This window comes from Pteropus alecto, unplaced genomic scaffold (genome assembly GCF_000325575.1).
Source record: "Pteropus alecto unplaced genomic scaffold, ASM32557v1 scaffold164, whole genome shotgun sequence".
NCBI lineage: Eukaryota > Metazoa > Chordata > Mammalia > Chiroptera > Pteropodidae > Pteropus > Pteropus alecto.
The window spans coordinates 6,842,799-6,859,494 of record NW_006439568.1 but is presented as its reverse complement, the minus strand read 5'-3'; the positions used below and the strand labels follow the sequence as shown (position 1 = coordinate 6,859,494).

Genomic DNA, 16,696 nt, shown 5'->3' with positions numbered 1-16,696 from the left:
TGGGAGTGACATTGGTAAATAAAATTATATAGGTTTCAAGTGTACAGCTCAGTAATACATCATCTGCATATTGCACTGTGTGTTCACCACCCAAAGTCAAATCTTCCATCACCTCCTTTCCCCTTATCTACCTCTGTCCTCCTCCCTTTCCCTCTGGTAACCACTAAACTGTTGTCTGTGTTTATCAGTTTTTGTTTATTTGTCTTGTTCATTCATTGCTTTCAAGTTTATATCCCACACATGAGTGAAATCATATGATTCTCAACTTTTTCTGTCTGACTTCTTTGGCTTAGCATGATAATCTCGAGATTCATCTATGTTGTCGCAAATGGCAGTATTTCATCTTTTCTTATGGCTGAGTAATATTCCATTGTATATCTGTGCCACATTCTCTATCCAATCTTCTATTGAAGGACACTTCAGTTATTTACATGTCTTGGCCACTGTATTTTTAATTTTGATGAGGGTCTAGGTTGGGCGGCCACGCAATAGTTTCCTGAATAAACTTCTTTGAGCTTCTTAATGAGACTACTTTAGAAACCAGCTTTTCACACAAAAAAATCTCTGCGTGTGGTTGCTGATAAAGCTTGTAATCAGTTCCTGGTCAGAGTTAGTGTTCAATAACTGTGTTATTTTTCCAGTGTTATGGTTACTAATGTCTCTTGGGTAGGTGCCCCTAAAGAACTTCTCTGTCCCAAATCTTTTATAGAATCATTTACTTTAACATATGTATAACACACACAAAGCACTTACACAGTGTCTATTTCATAGTGAGCACTCAGTATGTTAGTTTCTGCATTTCCCTTTACATTTAGATATTAGCCATTTTTTGAATCGATGTCTTCAGTATAGTGGCTTTGTGTCTTAAAAACACAGGCTTTTGTGTCAGGAAGCTCAAGTATCAATTCAGCTCATATGCTAACTATGAGATTGGGCGAGTTATTTAACTTCATTGTACTTTGGTTCTCTCACCTACAGAACAGGAATAATAATAGTAACTACCAAGAATTAAATGAGATTATACTTCTTAAGAGCTCAGAAGAGTACCTGTAGATTCACACATGCTCAATTAATGTTGTTTTTGTTTTTTATTATTTTATAGCAATTTCTTTTAAAAAGTTACTTAAAGTCAAGAACTATATTTTATTTAAGTTTGTATCCTCAGAATTTAGTACAAAGATTAATACCTAAGAGACATTGAAATGTTTCAGTGAACAAACATAGGAATAAATAACTGAATCAACTTATCTAGAGATGAAAATCTTAGAAGTAACAGAGTCAATAGTCATTTTTGACTAATGGAGTTTTCTAGGTTCATAAGAAATAAATTTGGGAAAGAGATTCATTTTGTGTTTCTTTAATTTAGCCTTGGCCCTTGCCACCATTGGGCCGCCTACAGAGTTGATTACTTCTGAAGTCACTGCCAGGAGCTTTATGGTTAACTGGACTCATGCCCCAGGAAAAGTGGAAAAATACAGAGTCGTGTATTATCCTACCAGGGGCGGAAAACCAGAGGAGGTAATAAGTAGATCCTGTTTTCAAACCATTATTTTCATTCTCTCAAGTCTTCTGTAGTAGTGAGGACAAGACAGAAATGGATATGTATGAGGAGATTACTCTATCATAATCATTTAGAATTATTTGACTTAAATACATTTCCATGTGTCCATGTTGTTCTTTCATCTCTCTGAGTAACACTATTTACATTTGCTCTCACTTTCATCAGATAAACGTCATAATTGGTCATGTGTCCATTTCTAACACAACTTATTTTGACAATTTTTTTTTCTTTTTTAAAATAAGTGAGTTTTAAAGCAAAAGAAATCAGTAGTTAATTATTTGGCCAGAACTCCCTTTTGCTATTTAAGTATTCCTTCTGCTTTGGGAGTGGTCTGAACTTTCTGCCTTAATGAAGTCTGTGTGTTCCAAATTATGTGGTCATATAGTCCTCCAGGGTTTGGGATTTCCTGGACATTTCTGGAGGTGCGTGCCACGGAGAAGCCATAATAAAGAGTCTGTGGCTGGCGGTTTTCATGGGTTGGCCATCACAGGAGAATACCTATTGCCAGATGACTGGATTCTTCTCAGTTTCTACCTTTGATACAGCAATTCACAGGGAAGATGTTAAAATATGCTGAAATCTCCATTTCTTTTTATTTCACTTAAAGTGCTAATCTTTTATTGTTCTAACCTCTTACTGATCTCTGCATGTTTCACAATTTTCTTGTGTTATGGCAGGAGTTCTGATTTTTTTTTTAAGAGTCAGAGAAGTAGATCATGGAGGTTTAAATCATCTGGACTAGAAAAAAAAGAATCAGAGTGCTTCCAATGGTTTTATGACTAATAAATCTTTTAAACGCTTCCCAAAACTCCATAGAAAAATATCACATGTCCACTATTAGTAAGTGGATGTGATTAGGATGGGAATGACTGAATTCCTATTATATACGAATTAATAAGGGACTTTGGGAAATATTCCATAAAAGGTGTGTCACTTCCTGAAGAAATTCAAGGAGAATTGACTGCCACAGTGGAAGAGAGGACAGGATGTGGCACAAATAGGAAAATATTTAATGAAATGTTCTCACTAGAGATATTTTTGCTTTTTGATTTCAATTCTGCATGTGAGATATTTGATATTCTCATTCCTCAGACTGTTCTTTAAACAGGTGGTGGTGGACGGAAGCGTGTCTTCCACGGTGTTGAAAAATTTGATGTCTTTAACTGAATATCAGGTAGCGGTCTTTGCAATATATCCTCATACTGCTAGTGAAGGCCTACGGGGAACCGAAACCACATGTACGTATTGAATTCTACCCCACCTATGACTGTATAGCATTGCTTAGATGGCCTTCTCTAAATTGGAATTCTGCTCAGGTTGTATTGATGCACATCCTGAGTCAAATTTGTAGACAATAGTTGTGCTGTATGCCGTACTGGTCCATTCTGGTCCATGCTATAGTTGCGGTTTGCAGGCGCTACATATTGGGAGGGATATCATAAAACTCCGGTATGTTTAGGAGAGAACAACCTTAGTGGTGAAGGGTAAAATATACATTTATCCATTTAGTAAATAGTTAGTGAATGCTTATTTTGAACTAAGCAGTGGACTTGAACTTGTCAGTAGAAGTTGAGAAGGAGCTCTGTAACACCTGCCCAGCGGAATAACAAAGAAATTAGGTTTCATCTACTTTAATTATTCATATCATTGTAATGAAAACAAGCTTCTGAATACAAGTAATCTCTTATCTGAGCATGATCATGATAACACACACATACACACACACACATACAGAGACAATTCTGTGATAAGATAATCTTAAAAAACATAATCACCCACACATTAAGTTATTCCAGACATTAATTAAGGTCCTATTATGGCTACATACTATGCCAACTTGGTCTAAAATCTCTGCTTCTGATAGAACAATAGCTATATAAACACCAGTAACAAAGTGTGAGGCATTGTGATAATCAAACTCCGCGTCAATATATTGTTGGATTTATCCCTGACAGTAATTTATAAGGCAAGTGTTAATACTCCTGCTTTTCAGAAATATTTTAGCGATAATTTCCAGCCTTTAAGGAAGTTTCCATCTAGTAAAAGAGGGAATGCAAATCAAGGACATGCAAACAATTAGTGCAATGATATGCCACAGGCACTCCAGCAGAAGTGTGACAGGGAACTAACTGCACGTCTAAGCAAAGTCCTGAGCTTAACATTGGGGTTGGAAGGGCAGGCAGGGCATGAGTATGGATACTTTGTAATAAGCAAGCACACTGATAAATTTTTTTAAAAATCTCCTCTTGCAGTTGCTTTACCCATGGCTTCCAACCTTGAACTGTACGATGTGACTGAGAACAGTCTGAGGGCGAAATGGAATGCAGTGGCTGGAGCGTCAGGGTACCTCATCCTCTATGCTCCTCTCACGGAAGGTCTGGCTGGGGATGAAAAAGAGGTAACCACCTGCTGCCTACTAGAGTGGTAGAATTGTTGACTTTCTTAGACTGACTTTTTTTTTTCTTTTGCCATGAAAATTTAGAAAGTTCACATTAACAAGAGGGAAGAAAAGTCTCTTGTAATCCCACCACCTAGAGGTAGCCATTGTTAACATTTAGGTAACAATCTTTTTCAAACCATTTTTAACAAAACAAATGGTCATGTAGTCTTCTGTTTTTATCATGTTTATTGTAAATATATTTCCATATCATTAAATAATATTTTTATATAGTCATTTTAAACAACTTGATAGTATTCCATTGTTGTTTTGTGCCAGGTCATGTTCAATTAATCTCATGATATTGGACATTTAGATAATTTGCTCTATACATATGCTTTTGTGACCATTTTTAACATATTTTTACATGGTTGTCTGATTATTTCCTTAGGATAAAGTTCTGGAAATACAATTTCTATTTTCAAAGGGTACGCAAATTATTAAGGCTTACATTAGGTATCACCAAATGACTCTAGAGAAATTTTATATAATTTATATTGCTTTTGCAGTTCATAAATGACTGTTTTTCCCTATGTACACTGACTTAGAATTTTATTTTTTATTAATTTGAGAGATAGGTAAATGTATCTCATTGATGTGGATTTTTTTGCATGTATTTTATTTTAAGTAATGAATCTTTGACTTTTGAATGATTTATGGCTCATTTTTAATTTATGGGGAGTAATTACTATAATACAGATATTCAAGGAATAAAGAGCAAGTGTCTGTGACATTAGGGAATGTCTTGACCAGGCAGGTAGGATGGATAAGAGAGGGAGTTCAGAATTTGATTCTTTAACGTTGTCTAAGATCTGTCTCTGGTGACAAAAATCTTTAGGCCAAAAATTTGTGAATCCTGGTGTCAAGAACAGAGCACTGTTTTTTTTTTTTTTTATTTGCAAGATAGCTTTTGTTCATTTAGAGATAATGTTGGTTTGAATTATTTTAGCAGAAGGGAGACTTAAAAATGATGATAGAAAAATGCTCAGCTTCACCAAAGAGACAAACGAAAAAGGAAAGGGGACTAGTTCATACCCAATAGATTACAAATAGTTTTTTAAAGTCTGATAATACTACAATTTAGTGAACATGTGGAAAACAGAATCACTCATGTAAATTGGTACAGTTACCTCGGAGAATAATTCGCAATATTTCATCAAGCTGAAGCTATATACAGTTTTTAGGAACATAGCACAGGAAACTTTCTGCAAGGAATTTTCAGTGTAGGTACGTGGTCAGAATGAAATCTTGTAGATAGCTGACTCGTTCATCAATGGAGGAATCGAAAATAGCAGTATATTTATACAAAAAATACCATAAAGAAATCAAATAATGTCAACTCTATCCCTGTGTATCAACATGGATAAATCTTGAAACATAATATTGACAAAAAAATTATAAAAATATTATGCTGATATAGTCCCATTTATATATATAGTTAAATATACATAGTTGTTTTTAAAATAAGACCTGACGTCAATATGACTAAATGTTGATATTCATTAGATTTGAGTGGTGGGTATATCTTGGCATATTATATAGTATTTTCTCAACATTTATATATGTTGGGATATTTCGAATTTAAAAACTTTTAATTTGACAGTAACACTGGCAGTTTTGTGACTGGAGACTGCCTATGGAGATATTTTTCTTTCTTCTAAAACGAAAATAAAATCATCCTGTTACGCAGCCGTCGCTCAGTTGTTACACAACTGAGAATGTTGGCTTGTTTGACTGACTCCAAGAGTCATAAAAATCATCTCAGAATCAAAAAGCAAATTGCTGGTTTGGGCATCAAGGTGGATTGACGTCTTCTGAATCCTGGAAGGGACTTGCAGTCCAAGTGGACAGGACTCTTTGTCAAATGAGACAACAAAACTGGGTTCAGCTCAACTGGGTTTGAAGCAAAGACTGGGGCTCCGGCCAGGCGACTGGTTAAAATTAGCCAAGTGGTGAAAGATGCCCACTTGGCACTGCCCCCAACTGAGAACATTTCTGATTCAGTTCCACCCACACTCTTCTGGGGACCAAATATTCAACACTATTATTCTCACTGCCTTTGCCACTTGTCCAGATGTAAAGAGTTATCCTAAAACAGCCCATATGGGTACGTCCAGTTTTATACGATTCCATAGCATCTGTTTCTAATATAAAATGACATGAGACAATGAACATATTGTGACTGAAGGCTGTTTGATGAAGGGGTTATGAGGGGACAGTCTTATTTTGTGAAGTCTCACCTTTATTCAGTTCTACCCTGATCAGTGTGAATAATAACACATTGGCAAACAATCTGATAACATGTGTTCTTTTCAGATGAAAATTGGAGAGACCCACACAGATATTGAATTGAGTGGGTTGTTGCCCAATACGGAATACACAGTTACAGTTTATGCTATGTTTGGAGAAGAGGCCAGCGATCCTGTTTCAGGACAAGAAACAACATGTGAGCAGATCTGTCATGCAGATGAAATGCTGTAACAAAAGCCCAAATCAACATTGGCATTAGATCAAAACCTCTTAAGAGCTAATTGTAACTTAAGAAAATGTATTTTTGGGGAGATATAAAGTACAACATAAAGAATATAGTCAATAATCTTATAATAACTATGTATGATATCATGTGGCTACATGACTTATTGGGGGGGAGGAATCACTCCTTTAATCAAATAAATGTCTAACCACTATGCCCTACACCTGAAACTAATGTAAAATAATATTGAATGTTAAATGTAATTGAAAACAAAAAAGAATATGTATATTTTATTTAGAGGATAGAAATGTATTTCTTCTAGTCTTGTTATTGTTGTGAGTCATGGATACTGTAACTGAACTTTAGTAACCTCTAGCCACCAACGTCTTTGTCTAAATTTAAATGCTAGATCAGAATATAGAGGAAAGAACATGGGTTTTGGAATCAGAGTAGCCGAGATGGGAATCCCAGCTCAAGTCGTGTTTTAATTGAGTGACAATGGGCAAGTGATGTAACACTTTTGAGTCTTTAAAGGGAGGAACAGTAGTTGTACAGGTGAAAGCACTTAGCACGTAGTTCATCAATATTCCTTTTTATCTCAGACTAACTATAATACGTTTCTTAAATTGAGTAAAAATTTATCGGCAAGGCTAATTCTGGCTAAATGTAGAGAGTTCATAATATTTTTAGGAAAGGTATATATGTATCTATTGTTGACTGGAAAAGCAGAATCAATCGATATTCTGTCACCAAAGGATTTATTCAGGAAAAAGAAAGGATTACAAACTGGTGTGTGCAGACATAGCAAGCTACATGCACACACTGAACCAGACAAAGATGGAGGAGATGCTTTATGGAGGGGAAGAGGAATTTAAGGAGAGAGGCTGTTACAAACATCCAACTCTATTGTAAACATAAAGTTCTTTCTGTAGGGCTCTGGTAATGACATAGGGTGTGAGAACTCTTCCCATGAACCCTAGCTCCTCCCACTGGCTCTCCTGATTGATTATGTCCAGGATAAAGTCTCTGTCACAATTTTATCATTATTTATCTATTTTATTTAAAAATATGATATGGACAAAATACTACCCTGGCATACTAATAATGCTTTGCCAGCTACTATTAAAAATAAGACTCTATTCATGGTGTTTTGAAACCTAAGAAAATGCAGAGAGATGCAGGGTCTTGCCCGTCCTTCTGAGCAAGGTGAATAACAGTTTCTATAGTGCTTTTGTCTTTAAGATTCTACTTGGGAAACTTACATAGAAATTTAATGATAAGGAAAGACGTTTCCTCCAATATTCATTCTTTGTAAGTTAAGTCTGTGTTGTTCTTGCTCTTTGAAGAACGACAAATGTAATTAAGACAATAAATAAACAGTCCTCCCCCCTCCAAAAAAAACTGAGAAAGCCCAACACAGAAGAAATAAATCGTGCCAGAGGCATTTATTATATCACTTGACTTAAGTGAATTTTGGGATTCTGTCAATTTGAAAGTAAAACTTTTCTCAACCATTCATCTATCTTTCACTCAGAATACTTATTTCTTTACATTTAAAAATGACGTGCATGACTCTTTTCACCATTAGTAGTTAATTTAAAAAATTCCTAAAAATGATATCCTCATTATTTGTTCCTGAGACTGGTATTTTTATGCACTAAGAAAACTAGACATTCCATCATACTGCCAAATATAACTGAACTCCGAAAAAGTTTCAAATGAAGTGTGCACAACACTTAAAATAATTATATTGCTTTGTTCTCTCTTACACCGTTTTTCTCAATATGTAAGAGAAAGTATTGAGTCACTGAGTCTTAACTTTTTTATTGTCAAACTATCAATATATATTGAATTAATGAAAGAATTGACTTTAGGAATGAGGAAACATTATAACTCGTCTATGGCTGACAATTGTCATTATCTTCTAGGTTTTTGCTCTGTTGGTTCTGTCATGGACTATATCATGGACTCTATTTAATCAATTGATTAATTAAACTCTAACTGCTCTTCTGCTCCTACTAATTATGACCTTGGCCAAGTTACCTCAATTTCATGGTCTCTGTAATGGGAATAATTGTAACTCTATTCTTGCAGTCTAATGTAAGGATTTATTGAGATAACATGTATTACATCTCAGACTCATAAAAAACATGCACTAAATCTTAATAATGGTTTTAACTATTAACCCTCATGAAAACTGTCAAAGATTATCAACACGTTTTAATCTGTTGAATAGAAAGAGGATCCTTGAAGAACTGCAAAACTCGATGGGATTGATAGGGATCTAGAGAAATGCCAGCACCTCTTTCAATATTTTTTTAAAACAATGGCAAAGTGTTTATTTTTATCTAGTCTCACCAAGTCACCAAGATATATTCAAGCAGAAATCTTACTTATTGATTCAAACAATGTTTATCGAGTACTTGCTATACTAGAGATAAAGCCAGAAACAAAATTAAACCAAATTCTCTAACCTTCTGAGATTATAATATATTGGAGGAGAGAGACAGTAGACCAATAAATTTACAATAAAAATAAATCAGGGAAGGGAGATAGGTAGCATGGGGTAGTACGATTATTTTATATAAAGGCGATCCTGGAAAGCATCACTGTGAAGGCGACACATATTCAGAATCCTGAATCTTGGCTGGCTCCAAAGTTTTTGGCCTAAGCAATGGCAAGAATGGAATTTCCTTTTGCTCAGAGGGAAAGACAGGTTGGGAAAGATGGCAGGAGTTGGTGGTTCAGTTTTATATATGTTTGGAAATAACCTGATAGATAGATACCCAAATGGAGATGGCAGATAGGCATCCGACACTCATTTTACACATAGGAAATTGTGGAGTAGAGAAGTAGAGTGACTCTGCCAGAATCATATGATAATTGAATAGAATAGCTAAGATTTAATTTCAGGTGTCTTGGTTTTTGATCCATTAGCTTGCTTATTTACATCAGGTTATAGTAATAACACTGACTAGAAAAGAAAGGCAGAAAATTTACCTACATCTTATTAATTTCTAAATATGTATAATTTATTACTACTATTTATTCTTTACAGGAAAACTTTTTTCTTTGTTGATTTGTTAATTTTCTTATAAGTTTTTATCTGGGCGGAACGTTTCATATATAAGTAATTAAAAAGTCAAAGATACTGTTTGTCTTTTTTACATATATACTAATTAAAATTTTAATTATTTTCTATTCTATTTACTGCAAAGTACCCTTAAGTCCACCAAGAAACCTGAGAATCTCCAATATTGGCTCTAACAGTGCTCGTTTGGCCTGGGACCCGACTTCAAGAAAGGTCACTGGTTATCGAATTGTCTATAACAATGCAGATGGAACTGAAATCAATGAGGTGAGCTGTGGAACATGATGTCTGTTTGGCCTCTGGTTGTGTATTAGTTTTTTTATGGTTGCATAACCAACCATCCCCAAACAGAATGGCTTAGAACTATACTAATTATTTTCTTTCACAGTTTCTGTGGGTCAAGAATTGGGGCTTGGATGTGTAGTTCTGGCTTGAGGTCACTCGTGATATTGTAGCCAGAAAGTAACTGGAGCTGGCATCATCACAGTGGCTTCTCTCTTGATATGTTTGGTGCCTGGTCTGAGAAGACTGGATCCGTTGGAGATTGGAGCAGCTCTGTGTCTCTAAGTAGACTCTTCACGTGCTTCCTCCAGCATGGCAGCCTTAGGGGAGCTGGACTTTTAACGCGTTGGCTCAGGAGTCCCCAGACACGTGTCCGATGAGAAAGAGAGTTAGGTGGAAGCCGTGTCACTTTGAGTTACCTAGCATCAGAAGTCACAGTATATCATTGTGACTTCTGCGCCACACTTTGTTGGTAGGTGGAATCTCAAGTTCTGTATGGATTCAAGGTGGAGAAGAACACAGGTCTCGCCTAGGGATGAGGTATATATGTTAATGTGGCCATATTTGAAAAATACCATCTTCTTCTTTGGACAGGGCTAGGGAAGTATGTATCTTCATAGAAGTAAGAAAGTAGAAATAATGTCAGCATTACCCATTTTATCCCTGTAATTTGAGTAAACTGGCATCTGAAAGACCCTAGATAGATGAGCTTAAATTGAAAACTGAATAGTTCAAGTTTCGTGTAGGAAGATACTTTTAAATAGTAGAATTTATTAAAATCCACAAAGATATAGTATCTCTCACTCAGTAACTAAGACTCTTCAGAAATTCTTTCCTTGGAAATATGTTTTAGCAGGATAAATAGCAAAGTGATTTTTATTTTTGTCCTTATCTTGGTCTAAGAAGCTAAAATGGAGAGGGAAATATATTGGATTCATTTCTGTTTTCTGATAAAATAAAGCAAGTATTTTTATATGCAGAGACAAACTTTTTTCTACAATTAAGTCCAATCAATATTTTTGCAGAATGTACGACTCTTCAGAAATTCTTTCCTTGGAAATATGTTTTAGCAGGATAAATAGCAAAGTGATTTTTATTTTTGTCCTTATCTTGGTCTAAGAAGCTAAAATGGAGAGGGAAATATATTGGATTCATTTCTGTTTTCTGATAAAATAAAGCAAGTATTTTTATATGCAGAGACAAACTTTTTCTACAATTAAGTCCAATCAATATTTTTGCAGAATGTACCCTCATACAGGACATTGGATAATGAATGGAAATAACTGTACATTTGCTAATAATGCAGAATTACTATTCAACATCATACATTAAATCTTCATAAATCCTAAAGGCAAATAATTCTGATGAAGCTGGGATTATATGGACTAGTTGCTTTGACTTTGAAAGCAGTAGTCTGAAATAGTAGAAGGCTTGAAGCCAAAAACACTGAGCTATCAGTGTCTGTTATCTGTGATAAATAAGCGACTTTCTCAAGGTTTGCAAATTCAACTGTATAGGGAAATCAGGCCGATAATATAAATGAATGAAGTGTGCCATTAAATGTGCAGAAATAGTCACACCTGCAAAGAAATACTTGTTTTTCTTGAAAGATGAAGCTAACTTAGGCTATATTTCATATATTTCATATTTCTATTTTTGGGACATGGATATATAAAAAAATTCTCTATTGAAAGAAAGACAGTAATTCAAGACTGATGATAAAGGACCATGGACAGTGGGCTGTAGTGACAGGGATGCCAGGACATAGTGGGAACTGATATGCTGGGGAGCGCATAAATACATGTCCATCCAAGACTCAAACAGTGCCAGCTTCTTCAGACGGCTGCTGCATAGAAATCCCGACAGGGACTGCCTGATCTTGTGACCAGAGATTTCTATTTTTATATGATGTTTACCAACTTAAAAATGTTGACTCGAACAACCAAAATAACACCACAACCACATTCACCAATAAATATTTGTTCACTATAGAGTATTTTCCTTAGGTAATAATTTTTTCGATAAAACAAAACAAACCATTATTTACATGGATATGTGTTATATTTATAAATGTAATTATATCATAAAACTATTTTTTATTGAGGTATAATTGGCATAACATTATATTAGTTTCAGATGTACAACATAATGATTTGATATTTGTATACATTGCAAAATGATTACCGCAATAAGTCTAGTTAACATCGATTTTAAAAAAATTATAGTTTTTGTGGCTTCTTATGGTACTTTACATTATTTTTCTTTAGAAAAATGGTCCTAGACTAGTATATTTGTTGAGAAATACATGTGGTTTTTTGTAGTGTTATTCGATCTTGGGGATGCCTTTGACACTTGCTATTTCTATATTTATATTGTACTAGGAAATTAGAAAACGATGTTTGGTAAAACTAAATTTAAAATATAAGTAAAGGGACTATGAACGAATATCTGAGAAAATTTTATTTCAGTAAAATGCATATACAATGTGTGGATTTCGTAACATTTCCATTTTGATTGGGGGATGTGTGTGTGTGAGTGTGTGTGTGTATGTGTGTGTTCTTACTTCTTAATTCTTAACCATGCAATTGAGCCTAGAGGTTGCTGGACAAGTGTCTTTTGTTTAAGTGAAATATTATTTTACCTAATTTTGGAATATGTGGTTTTAAAGGTGAATATTCCTACCACACATTGCTTTAACTTGTATTAATTTAAGCTTTTATTTCTAGATAGTGCTGCAATTGGGTTTTTAGGAAATTTCCAAAACATTCTGGAATGAACTTTAAGATGTCTCAATTAAAATCTACTTAGTTTGTAACATGCAACTCATTGTAAGAGTCTGCTTTTGACTTAATTTATATTTCTTGGCTTCATTTCCTCTTCTTCCCTCTGTGTTTTTTTCTGTATTACTCTTCTCTCTAACTTTTTGGAGTCCAAAGAAGAAAAATAAAACTGCGCACTTAAACAAATGTGGATGATGATGATGACGATGATGATAATGATGATGATGATGATGATGTTGATAATGATGGTGATGGTGATGATGATGATGATGACGATGATGGTAGCGACAACAGTGGTAGTGGTGGCGGTGGTGGTGGCAGCTCAGATATGTCAAGTGCTTATCCTGAGCCAGCCACTGTTCTGAGTTTCCTGATTTGTCGAACCAAGGACAGAAGCCATCTCAGATAACATGTACTGTGAAAGGATTTGGGGAAATGGGCAAACATGATGAGGAAATAAAGTATGGCCATTTAAGTTTTATAAATGAAAAGCCACAGATTTTAGACTCTGAGAAGCAAGTTCAGTTCCCAACAGCAATGACTCAACAGTAGAGCCCAGAGTGCAGCTCGGGTCCCTCACTCCTCATCAAGGACTCTTCCTTTATCCTGCCCAAAATTAGGCTAAAAACTAGACAGTTTAAAACATTATTCTGAAAAATAGTTGCATAACAATGAGATCATGGTAATGTGTTATCATTTTCCCAAATCCTCCTATGTTTTAAAAACACTACCAATAAAACCAGTTTCAGAACTTATTTTAAAACACAAATATGATAACTAATAAAAATAAATGATACTTAAAAGTTTTCATTTGATGAAATAAAATAATTAGTAATTAATATATAAAATATGGTCTGTTCAGGATCAAATAAGAGGCTTTAATAAATATATCTGTTGAAATGATATATGTTTATGGATACATACTTATATATATGGATATATATAAAAGGGGAAAACCATATATTTATATACACAAAATTTTTCTGTGTGTTTATATATACACTTTTTTTCTTTTCATCTTGGTATAGCTAAGAAAATTTTATTTTAACTGTTTTTATGTATATTTGATATCTTCACAAAATTCCTATTTGTCACAGATTTGAGACTCAAGGCCTAAACAATAAATTTTGGTTAATAGTTTTATGGCTCTTGGGAAGTTAGTTCAACTCTTTGGGTCTCAGGTTCCTCATTTGTAAAATAGTTATAAACATCTAGGATTTGGTGAGGGGGGGATGAGATACTCAATAGGACCATGAATCTAAGTCCCTGACATGTAGTAAGTGCTCAGTAAAATAACAATTCAAAATAACAGAAAGCAATATGTAAATTTAGAAATGTAAGTTTAGAACATGTCTTGAACTAATACTTTAAATATAGATTTGTCTTTTCTATGAGTTTAAATAACGAAGCCATATTATAAATAGTGTTTACAAGCATACAAGTTAGAGTCTGAAACACTTGTATTTAAGTCCTAGGTACTGGCTAGTTTTCCTTCAGGCAAGTTCCTTAACTTTCTGGAGTCTCATTTTCCCCATCTTCAAATTAGGGGTAATAGTTAGCTACCCTATGAAGTTACGTAAGGATTAAGTGAACTAATGCATATAAAGCTTACAGACAGTATCCGCACCAGAGTAAACACTAAATGCTAAGAACGACCTATAATATTGTCAGGTCCAGATTCAGTACACACTACACATTTCTTTTTTTGTTAACCTTTGCCATGTAACTAACACCCCTGGCTTATATAACAACCCATGATTGTGCAATTTGGGCAGGATTTAGCAGGGACAGTTTGTCTCGGCTCCATGAAGTGTCAGCTGGGGTGACTCTTGCATTCATCTGGAGCTGGACTGGGCTAGAACTTCCAGGATGACTTCACTTCCATGTCTGGTACTTCAGCTGGGGTGGCGGGAAAGGCTGGGGGTTGGCTCCCCTCTCCGATAGAGCAGTTCAGGGTTTCACAAGAATGAAAGTGGACACTCCTCTCTCCAGGTTTTTTTGAACTATAGTCGATTTCTTAGAGATGTGTATGGTTTCTGGATTGGCTCTTGGTTTGCATGAACTATTTATTATCTCTTTTAAAAGGGGTCTTTGGAGTCTCCATCTTAATTTTCATTTACTTATTCAATTCACTAAAAAAAAAACAGTTCAACATACAGTAGTGAAGAAGCTAAACAATGTTTTGCCCTTAAGGAGCTTATACTCTATGCAGGAAATAAACAAATATGTAAGGAAGTAAAATAATTTCAGGCTGGAATTGGTACTAGGGAGGAAGCAAACAAGGACAGCGTTAGAGAAGAACCATGCTGAAATTGGTGTGAAGAGAAGTCCCTTTGAGGAGATGACATTTAAGCTCAGTCCTGACAGATGAGGAAGGCCTCATTTTGAAAAGAACTAGGGAGCCCCAGACAGAATGAATTGCATGTGCAAAGGCCCTGAGGTGAGAAAGACATGGACCTGATAGAAGGTCACTGTGGCTGGAGCTTGGTAAGTGAGATTAGGAATATGGCAGAAAAAAGGAATGGTGCTCCTTTCCTTTTTTCTGAAAAAAGGCCGAGAGGTGATTACAGGGTGCCTAGCTTTGGTCAGGAAGGTAATAGATAGCCAAGAAAGGTTTTAAGTAGGAAAGTGACACATTTTATATCTTGGTAATGTTCACTTCGATTGCCGTGAACTAATGCATACAATGAGCTTAGTTACCTTGCCCTTGACCTCAGGTAGGATCAAGATTAGTCATTGATAGTATTGTAAACAACAGATTTTATTGATATTGCTTCAAAGGGTATCTTGAAAACATTTTAAATGGGATCTTTTTTGGCAGAGTCTGCTCTCAAGTAAATAGGTTCATTTCTTCAATTTCCCAGCGTATCACTAGAGCGAAGGTATCTTACTATACCTACATCCTAGGAGTTTTGTGAGAATTGAGGCAATGTATGTAAAGTGTTGAGGTGGAGGACACTATTTACTTGTTCCACTACATTTCCCTTGTGTGATGCAGCTCAACAACCCGTCGCCCAGCCTCTCAAAGATAAAGCTGTATCTGTTCTTTCTCTGAGTCTGAGGATGACTTTGCTCAGGATTCTGTCTTCTAGATCCTACCCTTATCTCCTTGTACTTTATGGTTTCCTTCTTCAAGGTCTGTTCTTTTTTCTTCCCTTTTCTAATCCTTCCCTTTCTTTACACATCCTTGGACCTTATCCCCAGGACTTCATCCCTTATGTGCCCTTAAGATAATGGTACATATTTTCTCCCAAATATGTCTCTCTATGGAAGATAAAACTTTCAAGTATTTACTATTATCTTTAATATGACTATTTCCGGATTGGTACTAGGGAGGTTGGTTGCTCACCTATACATCTCTTACAGGCGTTACTGTGTATTTCTTAGTCATGGAGTCAGCAGAGCCCAGGCAATGAACCCAAAACCTGCTACATCTAGCCGATCAGTCTGAAAACATTATATTTATTTGTATTGGCATTGTACATTGTGTGCACTTTGCTTTCTATATCTTTAATGACTGGAAATAATATTGGTTGCAATGATGTCCTGAGAATTAACAGATAGGTAATCTATTGAAGAGTGTAAGAATAGAAATGTGTGTATATAAACTGACTGGTTTTATTATTCAGTATGGTTTTTTTCTTTTTTTTACAGTTATAACTCCTCTGCCAACCAAATGATCTACAGATAATAAAATGATTTGTTTCTAGTATGTAGAGAGTATCTGATACAACTGTCATGCCTTCTCTCTTTTGTAGGTCGAAGTCGATCCTATTACCACATTCCCTCTGAAGGGCTTGACACCCCTCACGGAGTATACTATTGCTATATTCTCCATCTATGAGGACGGGCAGTCAGAGGCTCTGACTGGAACTTTTACCACAGGTAGGCCTTGTTATGAAGCATTTCCAGGAGTAACCATGTAGAACCCACAAGCTGGAGCAGCTTCTTTGATTGTGATTTTGCAGAGATTTCATTTTAATTTTTATTTATTTTATATTATTATTAACAAATGAACAATTAGGTGACTAGAATGCATACTAGAATTATTTTCTATCAAAGCAAGGGAAAG

At 35.2% G+C, this 16,696-nt stretch overlaps 1 protein-coding gene across 1 annotated transcript in view; it reads left to right on the top strand.

Annotated features, from left to right (window-relative positions):
- The window catches only part of COL14A1 (collagen type XIV alpha 1 chain), a 196,094-nt gene that overhangs the window by 63,796 nt on the left and 115,602 nt on the right, over nucleotides 1–16,696 (top strand). Inside the window, 6 exon segments of the mRNA XM_015592952.1 lie at nucleotides 1,367–1,518; nucleotides 2,670–2,799; nucleotides 3,814–3,959; nucleotides 6,315–6,444; nucleotides 9,690–9,829; nucleotides 16,383–16,509. Coding sequence (XP_015448438.1) covers nucleotides 1,367–1,518; nucleotides 2,670–2,799; nucleotides 3,814–3,959; nucleotides 6,315–6,444; nucleotides 9,690–9,829; nucleotides 16,383–16,509 — 825 coding nt within the window.